This window comes from Coniosporium apollinis, assembly GCF_000281105.1.
Source record: "Coniosporium apollinis CBS 100218 chromosome Unknown supercont1.13, whole genome shotgun sequence".
Taxonomy (NCBI): Eukaryota; Fungi; Ascomycota; class Dothideomycetes; genus Coniosporium; species Coniosporium apollinis.
In genome coordinates this window covers 349,659-360,126 of record NW_006913275.1, presented here as the reverse complement: position 1 = coordinate 360,126, position 10,468 = coordinate 349,659, and the positions used below count along the sequence as shown (strand labels likewise).

At 55.7% G+C, this 10,468-nt stretch overlaps 5 protein-coding genes across 5 annotated transcripts in view; 2 read left to right on the top strand and 3 right to left on the bottom strand.

Moving 5' to 3' along the window:
* Positions 1-537, top strand: part of W97_03279 (uncharacterized protein) — a gene marked incomplete at both ends in the record, with an annotated part of 1,113 nt that extends 576 nt beyond the window's left edge. Inside the window, one exon of the mRNA XM_007781176.1 lies at positions 32-537. Coding sequence (XP_007779366.1) covers positions 32-537 — 506 coding nt within the window. The remainder of the gene's footprint in view (positions 1-31) is intronic.
* A 721-nt stretch (positions 538-1,258) lies between these two features.
* W97_03278 (uncharacterized protein) lies at positions 1,259-2,052 on the bottom strand (the record flags this gene model as incomplete). The annotated part of the gene is made up of 2 exons (XM_007781175.1): positions 1,259-1,677; positions 1,767-2,052. The coding sequence occupies 2 exons, from the start codon at positions 2,050-2,052 to the stop codon at positions 1,259-1,261; spliced, it is 705 nt and encodes a 234-aa protein (XP_007779365.1).
* A 3,292-nt stretch (positions 2,053-5,344) lies between these two features.
* On the top strand, positions 5,345-6,766 carry W97_03277 (uncharacterized protein; the record flags this gene model as incomplete). Its single annotated transcript, XM_007781174.1, has 1 exon — positions 5,345-6,766. The coding sequence occupies one exon, from the start codon at positions 5,345-5,347 to the stop codon at positions 6,764-6,766; it is 1,422 nt and encodes a 473-aa protein (XP_007779364.1).
* A 540-nt stretch (positions 6,767-7,306) lies between these two features.
* On the bottom strand, positions 7,307-8,206 carry W97_03276 (uncharacterized protein; the record flags this gene model as incomplete). Its single annotated transcript, XM_007781173.1, has 1 exon — positions 7,307-8,206. The coding sequence occupies one exon, from the start codon at positions 8,204-8,206 to the stop codon at positions 7,307-7,309; it is 900 nt and encodes a 299-aa protein (XP_007779363.1).
* A 483-nt stretch (positions 8,207-8,689) lies between these two features.
* Positions 8,690-9,820, bottom strand: W97_03275 (uncharacterized protein; the record flags this gene model as incomplete). The annotated part of the gene is made up of 1 exon (XM_007781172.1): positions 8,690-9,820. The coding sequence occupies one exon, from the start codon at positions 9,818-9,820 to the stop codon at positions 8,690-8,692; it is 1,131 nt and encodes a 376-aa protein (XP_007779362.1).
* Positions 9,821-10,468: the final 648 nt, after the last annotated feature.

Here is a 10,468-nt window from a genome sequence, read left to right as displayed (position 1 = left end):
AACCAAGGTGGCAACTACGGAGGCGGTCAAGGAGGTGGACAGGGCGGTGGACAGGGCGGTGGTCAAGGCGGTGGTCAAGGTGGAAACCAGGGAGGTAAAGGCGGAAACCAGGGCGGAAACCAGGGCGGCAACCAGGGCGGCAACCAAGGCGGAAACCAAGGTGGAAATCAAGGAGGGAACAAGGGCGGTAACCAAGGAGGCAACTACGGAGGGGGGAACCAAGGTGGCTACGGAGGTGGGAACCAAGGCGGCTACGGAGGTGGGAACCAAGGCGGCTATGGAGGCGGCAACCAGGGCGGCTATGGAGGCGGCAACCAGGGCGGCTATGGTGGCGGCAACCAGGGCGGCTATGGTGGCGGCAACCAGGGCGGCAACCAGGGAGGTAATCAGGGAGGTAAAGGCGGCAACCAAGGCGGCAACCAAGGTGGAAACCAAGGTGGAAACCAAGGCGGCAACCAGGGTGGCAAGGGCGGCAACCAAGGAGGGAATCAGGGTGGTAATCAAGGCGGCAACCAAGGAGGCAACAAGAACAACTAGACGTGGCACGATCGGAAGCTACAGGTATGTGACTCTGTATACTCCTGTTACAGCGTTCACTACTAACCTATAATGACAGGGACTGTAGAGCGGCGGAGTCAGCAGTCTCTTGCTCTGCGATAGGCCGGCATAGATATAGCGGAGTATCTATGGACGGAACGATGTTGTCGCTCTTTGAGTATTTTTGGTGTTGTATTGGGGTGGGATATAAGCATGGGAAAATTTCATGATCTCATGTGTACGGGATCGTCCATCCCTTTACGACTGTTCATAGCTGTATTCAACGTTCTCTGGAGCGATTAATGGAAGATGTCGGCTATTACCGCTACTCCTATCTCACCGAAGCGAGTATATGCCTGGTTAGATGATACTTCTCAGCTGATTGAATTCGAGCAGGCAGATGCTGGGACATGGCACGTGATCGATCAGGTGTTCAGTAATTACTTTGGAGGTTTCAAGGCTATTGTAAGTTGATCAGGTATTGTACAACTACTAATTGTATCCGTCACTATACAGAAAAGACGGAGTCCAGGTCCGAAACCGTATTCACTAAACCATGTCATCAACCTCATCTTGAGCCGCACGCGCATAATCATACGGCTGGTGCACATACGGCGGCCTGCTCGATATCATCGAGTGAAAGTCAGTCGCCAGTTCTGAAGAGAAGAGACCGCGTCCCTGCACGATTTCGTCTCCTACCAAGACCGGGGCAGAAGCTCACCTACATGACCCAATTCTTCACGCCCACAATTGCCGCCGCGCCAGCAGCATACGCACCCAGCAACGCCCTCCAACTGCCCTCCTGTCCGCACGTGAGTGCGACGAGGTCGTATACCAAGCAGCTGCCAAGTATCCAATCGCTCGTCACCGCCGCGGCCGCGAAACCGACGCCCGTCAGAGCCTTGACCAGCGTGCTCGGTGCCTCACCGACGAAGTAGGCCGAGGAAGTGTTGTGTAGGAGGTCGAGGATGCCGATGCCGGCGAAGGTCTTAGCGACGATGTGGGTGAGGATGGAGGTTTGGGACGAGGTGTTCATGCGCCGCAGCCGCGTTGCGACGTAGGCGACCTGGGCGACGGTGTTGATCGTGACGAAGATGTTAGAGGTTTTGAGCTCGTTGGCGTTCCAGAAGAACATCCATGCTGTTGGTGGGGACCAGTCAGCGTTTGCTCGTTTATACAGCTCTGCGTGTGCTGCAGACGCGGCGAGCACCAGACGGCGCGAGACTCACTTCCAATGCAGACGTTACCCAGAGCGTATATCGGCACGTAATCAGTCATCTCCGCGAGCTCCTCTTTTGTGCCCTGGCGTTTCCATAGCTTGTACAACCAGACCAGCTGGATGATCTGCTGCGGGAAGAAGAACGCGCCGATGAAGTAAGGCTGAGGGCTCCAAAAGGAGAGATTCTGGTCATGGACAGTCTTCATGTTCGTCGCGAGGCCATACTGTTGTGCGAGGAAGTCGAAGATGAATGAGGCTGGTGCGAGGTAACGCGCGGTGCTATAGGATATGCCCATTATGGGGATGGTGAGGAGTTTTGGGTCAGCTGGGGTGGATAAGGGTTGTATTTATGGGGGCAGTAAGAGCTTGAGATGGGAGAGCTCAATGGGAGGAGGCATCAGTAGGTAATGTACTAGAGGCGCTGCCCCTCGCGACGCTAACTTAATGCTGTCGAAGAGGGAAGTCGCGGTGTCATTGAGGTCCTGCGTCACCAGGATTCGCGAATCAGGGTTCAGCCTTACGGATTTGATATTGGCCGAGTCCCGATAACACGTGACCCAGCCATCAGGGCCGACATGGTGCTCTAATTCCACTAAGGAGAGGACCATTCTGACTCAGTACCTCGTTCACCATCACCGGGCCTCATAACTCGCAATACGGCATCATGTGAGTCTCAGCTAGCTATTGACTGCCTCGATGTGGAATGGGCTGTCTGTACCCACGGCAGGCCGCAGAAACGAAGACATGTTACGTCTCGCTTCAAAAGTCTAGTCCGACAAGTCTTCTCCATCGCGGCAAGGGATAATGGACTGATAGCCAATCGATTCTGGGAGGGCTTGTTGGTACGAAACATTCCTAACTATAGAGTGAGGTAGAAAGAAGAGGACTCGGGCAGGAGCAAGCAATATATCTATATGTCCATCAAGGAGAACAATGCTCTCTCATCAGATTCGGCCCCATTGCAATTCATTTGATCGCTCAATATCATTTACCCGGCAGCTGTACGCCTCATCGTTCTTTGACTTCCCCAAACACAATTCGCATACACCTATATGGCTCGTACTGTTTGCTCTGTTGTATACACTTCTCTTCTTTTCCCCGCTCACTGGTTCCTTGCCCCTTCTAGTGTTGCTCAGCCAAATTAATCCTGCTGACTAAAGTACCCATCTTCCAGGTACAAAGGCAAAGAGCCGAGAGCTAGACCATTGCAAATGTAGTGAATGCGTCTATGACGGTGGCTGACTTAGCGAAGGGGTTGCTGACTTGGATACTCGCGAGATCTTAGAGGGCTTCATGCGACTCAGGGATATATTTACTGATATTCCATGGAACTCCTTTGGGTACTGCTTACACTCCACGAGCCAGCACGAAATAGTCCCAGTAATCATAACAATCATGTCTGTCCAGAAACAGCGGTAGATACTTAGCCTCCCATTCCTGGCCAATCCACGAAGTCCAACGGGCCTTGCAATACTCCCAGTAAGCTGGATACCACCCGGATTGCTGCCAATCAACGACTGCAACGACATGAGGGTTGGGTCCTGATGAGAGCATGATATTACTTGGGTGTAGATCAGCGTGCGTGAACACGATAGATACGTCATCCGGGAGATAGGAGCGGTACGGATGAAGTATCTTTCTGCCAGTATACTTGTTTGGACCATATGCAGAAGTAAACCAGTCGTGGAATTCGGACACGCTCGGGAAGGGGCCAGCAGCCGGAGAACAGCTGTTTGTGAAAATGACGTCTAGTAGTGGTTGCCGACTTACATGACCTGAATACACAGTCAGAGAACATATTAAAGAACTTTAATACAATCAGAGAACTCAAGAATATAGAGAATAGGATTCAGAAAAGAGAAAGGTATTGTGGAGCTTGCAAACACTACATGAGAAACAACCTTACCAATGAAAGAATGCGAAGTATCCTGCTTGAGACAGCGCCATGCTTCTACCATGTGACGCAATTGGCTGCAAACAGAGACCCTCTCTTCCTCAGCCATCTTCTCCCAGCTCTTCTCAAGCGTTACGCCTTCCACCAGTTGCATATAAATGAACGTCTGCTCACTGTCCTTGCACCACCCATACACCTCGGGAACGGGCACATCCGGAGACAGAAGTTTACGGACGAGCAAAAGACACTGACCCTCCGCAAGAGTCACCTCGGTCCCATACTTCACCAGCAGGCCTAGAGAGCGGAAAATTACAGGTGGCGGCCGCGTGATGCGTCTTGAACCGACGTCTCCCGATTGGCTCGCGGTTTCTCTCACCTCTGTTGGAGACGGCAAAGACGCCGACGCACCGTGTTGTTTGAAGAAGGACGACTCGTGGAAAACGACTTTCTCATCGCAAGGGAAAATTTCGAATTCGACCTCCTTGGAGATAACCGGAGGACCCGATATCTGTTCACAGACACTGGCACCCATTCCCATGACGTTGGCACGTGGGCCTGCTTTGTTGAGTTAGTGATTAGGGAAGCAAATTGCTGATCTAAAAATTCGTACCTGGGTTTGCAACTCACAAATAGTGATGAATGCTCCAGGACCCCGGCCGGCCTATTCAAGCCCCAAGACTCTAGCTACCTGTGCGGATAAGGTGTACAAGTGGTGTCCTCCAGGACTTTTGCAGACTCTAACTTAAAGTCTCTTGAATAACAGACGAACAAAGAAAGTTGTAATGAAAGAGGCGGGTAAGTCAGAGGGCCCCGAAAGCGCTCCGCCGGGATGTATTACGTAAGCAGGATCACTATTGCTCACCTGGGCACCGTCCGAGGCCGAGAGTGACTCGAGGCAGTGCTCCGAATATCAGCGGAAGCGGTCGTGTGGTCGTGATGATTGAAACCTGGACGGCACGGGCGGAACAGATCACGTTGACACCACCACAACCACCAAGCTAAATCAGCCGAGAGCGATAAGGAGCTTATCTCGCTTGCTGCGCTTCCGCCCGCCCACTCATAGCCCGTTAAGACCCCCCTCCACACGCTATTATCCAGCGGCTGTCCGTATCTTTGGCTCGACACAAGCTCCGCTATGAGTAGTGTCATTAACATCATGCACGCAACAGTCTGGCGCCGGAGCTACGCCTCTAGGCCCGGGGTAAGGCGTCAGCGTGCCCCCTTCGCTCATCCGATGCTGCTCACGGCAACATCTCTCTCTATCGTCCTCTAGACGCTTCTTACCCTTCCTCTACTTCTTCGCTGTTTGCCTCAAGCACTGTGCGTTCGATTGTTCTTGTTCACGTGCAACGTTTCCTATCTGTGCTGTCATTCTTCCATTAGATCGACGTAGACCTTATCTCAGGTTACCTCAACGGCGCTCAACGCCGAACCTCATCTTCACCGTGCGCGGATATCCGCACCCAGGCATCCGCATGAGAAGACCCTCTGAACTTCGCTCCTAGGCCTGACAGACTCGAGTCTGAAGCCAGCTGCGGTTGGCTGAGACATCTTTCAAGGGTTCACTTGCTGTGCCGCGTGGCTGAGCCGAGCGACCTCAACGCTTCAGTCGGCCCCGGCCCATCTCTCTCTGCCTCTCCAGCTATACCCAGCAAGTGCCCTCTACTCTGAGTTGACTGAGCAGATACTTCAGTATGGATGTTTGGTTGTTGCTCGAGCTCAGGAAGCTTCTACCCAGCCCATCAGCCGATAGCGGCGTATCCACTTGGTCTGACAGTCATGTCTTCGAGCCTGCGTTACCACCACACTGCCAGCCAGAGAACGAATTCCTCCTTAAGCTGTCGTCAACCTTCCACACCTGCGTACCGAGTAACCTAGCCTTCGTCTCGACCCTTCTGGGCACGCTCAGTATTATATCGTGGCTGTTCGCTCAGCTACCGCAGATATACAAGAACCACACGCTGAAGTCAACCTCGGGGCTAAGCATCTTCTTCCTGGCGGAGTGGCTGCTCGGCGACGTATCCAATCTGCTAGGATGCGTGTTTACGGATCAGGCGCTTTGGCAGGTCGTTGTCGCCAGCTACTACTGCATGGTCGACATGATGCTAGTGATGCAGTGGTTGTGGTACGAGCATCTGCAACACGGAAACCCGTTGACAAAGGTGTGGAGTCGAGAGAGGCCAGGCGGCTCGGACAACGGCGGGGGCCGAACAAACATGCAAGAGATCGAGGGAGTGTCACTCTCAAACAACTCAACTGCGGTAGGCAGCTCAGCTTCCGGATCCAAGGATGGCACTCCATCAAAGACGATCGAACGCTCTCAGCCGCGAATGACCTTCCACACCCCCCACTTCTCGCGATCACCAAGTCCCTCAGGCTCGAGCACCCCCAGCACGCCCTCACCCCCCGCAATCCGCCGCCTCGGACGCACCAACTCCCCGATGCCCTCTCCCCGAACGGTCCTCTACATCTCCCTCCTCCTCGCCGTCTTAGCGCGCGCCTCACCAACCCCTCCCCTCTCCCCGGCCACTCTTCCACACTCCCACGACTCCGCCCCCCTCCTCAAATCCTCGACCCAGACAGCCGGCCGTCTTTTGTCTTGGCTCTCCACCCTCCTCTACCTCGGCTCGCGCCTCCCCCAACTCTACAAAAACCACACGCGCCGCAGCACCTCCGGGCTCAGCGCCTCCCTCTTCCTAGCCGCCTTCTTCGGCAACCTCTTCTACAGCTCCTCGCTGCTGACCAACCCGTGCGCATGGTCCAGCTTCGGACCCTACGGCGGCGGCGGCTGGGCCAGTGCAGACGGCAGCGAGCGCGCGGAGTGGGTCGGGCGCGCGGCGCCGTTTTGGCTTGGGGCTGCGGGCGTGCTGGTCATGGATGCCGGGGTTGGGGTCCAGTTCTGGTGGTTTGGGAAGGAAGCGGAGGAGAAGGTCGTTGTGGTTGAGGAGCGCGTGGGGAGGAGGTGGCGATGGAGGAGGGTTAGTGGGTGGATGAGAGGCTGGATGCCGAGTGTGAGTGAGGCGGGGACGCCGAGGCCGGGGAGTAGGGCTGAGGGGGAGGCGAGCGCGTTGCTTGGGCAGAGGGAGGGCGGGCAGAGGGCGTATGGTGGTGTCTAGGGTGTGGGGCGTAGCGGGTTAGATGAGTATGGTGCGTTTCTTTTCTCTGTCTATGGTTTTGGCGGCCTATGAAGTAACGATGGCGTTACACTAGCGCGGTATCACTTTCTTGTGCGGCTTTGGTATTTCGGCTATGTTGGGTTGCTTTAGAGTGTAGAGGAGACGGGAGCCTTGCATTGGACTGTTCATGGCTAGACGTCGGAGCATACGCGGTCCAGCGTGGCGTTAGAGACTGGTAGCATCTTTGTAGCTTGAGTCGATCTTCAATAATCGTTGTTGAACGTTGAACCCGGGTCGTTTGAGAAATCCTTGTAGAGTGGACTCATTTGGATGGGAGCCTCTCATCACGAAATCTGAAGGTGCTCGCCACGTATTCTTGAACAGCCGCGTAACACATCCCAATCATACACTGTCCACCTCCTTAAGCCCCACAGACACCAATAAACTCCCCGCGATGTTACCCAAACGCCGTCCTGTCATACATCCCAGATCCATCTCTTCGCCTCCCCAATTAACCTCTTCTTTCCCCCGGGTCCACCCTCACCGCTTTTCAAAAGCCTTCGGCGCAACCGCCAAAACAACCGCCAAACTCGCCACGATCAACGCAGCCGTCACGCCCGCGACCAGCGTCACACTCCCCCTACTCGCCGGAAACTTCCCCCGAATAATATAATGCTGGCTCTCAAAATACCGATGGAAGCCAATAAACAGCACGACGATGCTAATCCCTATAAAAGTCGCTCCCAGCGGCTTGCCCACGTGTCTCAGATGCGCCTGGGGTGACGCAGACGTAGAGAAGGGGGTAGAGGGGTCAGAAGGGCCGGGGGACGCAGAGATGGTGGTGTTGAGCCTGAAGAGCTGGGTCACTGCTATGCCGATCGAGGCGAAGGAGAGCGAGGTCCGCAGCCAGGCTAGGAAGGTTCGTTCCAAGGCCAAGTGGTCGCGCGCGACGCTGCCTTTGTTCTCGAGCTCGATGGCGCCGTAGTTTTCTACGAGGGTCGCCCACCAGCCTCTTTCCTGCCGTTCATCGTCGGAGGAGTCGGCCGCGCCGTCGGTTTGCCCTGGTCCGCTGCTGCTGCCGCGCTGGGTGAGAGAACTCCTGCGCCGCTTGATGCTGCTGATGCTGCTCGAGAGGTCGGCGCCCTCGTGCGCGTCTCCGCCCGCGGGTACTGCGCTCTTTCCAGTCCCGTTGTCACCGACGCTCCTGTAGCTCTTTCCCCCGCCCCTTTCCCGTCCCACGATCGCGGTCCGCTCGTCGGGCTCGCTGCTGCTCTCTGCCTCCTCTGCCCCCGCCGTTGAGCGTGTGCGCGGGCTATGCGACATCTGCGCCCGTGAGTCGGAGAAAGTGACGCTGCGTTTGGGCGTTACTTGCGAGGGTTCGGAAGGTGGGTTGGAGGTGGGACTGAGAGAGCCGGGGGAGGAGAGCGGAGAGGTCGCCATGATGGTGGAGCGGCGGCTTTAATGGTTGGCGCAGCGGTGCGGTGGGGACGATTAGGGACATAGGACGCGCATTGCGTTGTTGCTGCGGTGAGGTAGAGGATAGGACGGGATGGGACGGGACCTGCTGTGACGCAAGTTTCGTGATTGCGGCGGTCGTTGGCGTGCTCAGCCAGGCTTACCGGGGTCGTGGACGCGGGAGGATCGGGGGATCTGTCCGGGGCGTGGAGAGATCCGCAAGCACGTGCAATTCAGGCGTTTTACGAAAGCGTCAAGGAAACCAGGCTCGCACGCGACCACGAGATGATGTTGAGGCAATAGTACTTTTTACTCTTACAACTAAGCCTTGAACTATTGGAAAAACCTAACCCAACTGGTTCATTACGCCGCACGTACTCCGCCCAATGTGTACTAATCGCGAACATTAACGCCCTGTTACAGTCCCATGTCTATTCGTTATAGTGGTATACCTGTGGTTCTTAGCATTCAAATCTCTCTCGAAGCCAGAACAGGACTCACGTGATAATTCGGTAACCCCCAAGACTTCCACTCCAGCCTCGCCGCCATCTTCGCGAAGCCCTCGGTCTCAATCAGGTGATAGAACGCAAACGGCGGGAACATTGCTCCATCCCTGTGCACCTCCGCTTTGACAAGTAGGGCGGTGCCGCCGACGCCATTTAGCTCAATCTCCTTATTGACGTCTCCCGTCCCATCGGACAGGTACGCCATCAGCGTCCGATACGTCGGCATCTCCGCGTATCCCTCGAGCAGGATATCGTCCTTGTCCATCTTGGCGGCCAGCGCCTTGGCGGTGTCGCTGTCGATCCAGGAGTTGAAGTCGTACGGCCTGACATCCATGGCCTTCTTGTCGTTGTTGTAGTATCGCTGAAAGCAGTTCGGCACGATGATAGGTTTGTCGTGCGCGGCCAGGTCCTGTACCAGGCTCGAGGGCGTTTCCACGACGTCTGAGTCCAGCCACAGCACCCAGGATGTGGTGGGGCCGAGCGTGGTGAAGAGCAGCGAGTTGCGCGCTTTCGACATGGCGGCCCGTCGCGCCTTCTGGTTCGACATTTTGTGCCGCTCGGACTCGTCTTGCGATTGCAATGGCATCTCGGTGTCCTGCCGCAGGATGGTAATGGCGCTGAAGCGCTTCTTGTTGGCGCCGGCTTGCGTTTTGGCTATCTGTTTTTGTAGCGCAGCGGTCGCGGCATTGCCCTCTCGGCCTTTGGGGATGATGAAGCCGAGGGAGATTAGCTCGTGGGGGTAGCTGAGCTTCAGCAAGTTGTCCCAGTATTCTTGGTAAAAGCGGGCGAGCGGGGTGAGGATGAGGACGCTCTCGCGGTTGGCGACCGGATCGCTCGATGTTGTGAGATTCGTCATGTGGTAATGTACCACCGGAGGAGGGCCCTGCTGTCCATCGTTTTTCGCTTTTCGAAAAGGCAGCGAGGGTGGTGAGAGCGCGTTTACGGCCGGCCCTGTCGAGCCTAGAATCTTCGAGGGTGCTGATGTGACGTCGGCGTCGGAGGAGAAGATGAAGTAGAGGAAGCCAATTGTGACGATGGCAGCGAGAGCGATGGTGATGGGGTTTGTCCGCCGTAATGAGCGTGAAGTTGGCATCTTAGTGACTGCGAGTAGGGTTAAAGGATATTGGCGCTACGGGGAGGCTGTGGCAGAGTACGGTCAGTATGCATGCATACAGCATGTAGATCGTAGAGGAAAGGCCTTCGCGGTGCGATGAATACAGCGCTGAGTGTCACTCAGACTGACCAGACTCGGGAACACCCTCCGGAGAATGCGCTTCAAAGACTCGTGCACTTATTACGGTCTCCAGCTTTGGGCGAAAGACTGTTGAGCGTTCACTTACCGAGTACTGCCTCTGGCCCGGAAATGGTGGTATCAGTCCTGAGACTGGCGATGTGAGCACATGCGTGGAGCCGATCCGTTGTCGAGTTCGAAAGGAGACTTGTACTTTGTACATCGGGCCTTTGAAGACTGCAGGGCTGAAAACCTGAGGCCACAACCAAGAGCCGCGCGGGAGCTAAAAATTGCCATTCCAGATTGGCGGCTCTTGGCGGCAACCTCATCTGCATCACCATTGTATCTACGGAGTAGGCATTGGGGACTGGCAACCCCCGAAATATGGTCCTGTAGTAGACCTCATGCCTCTTCGGCCGCTGCAGACATACCGCACGCTGCTCTCCGGACGACTGATCGCCGGAGCGCCACTAAGAGCTCCGGCTGAGACTTCTTTACTGCTTTTGCGTC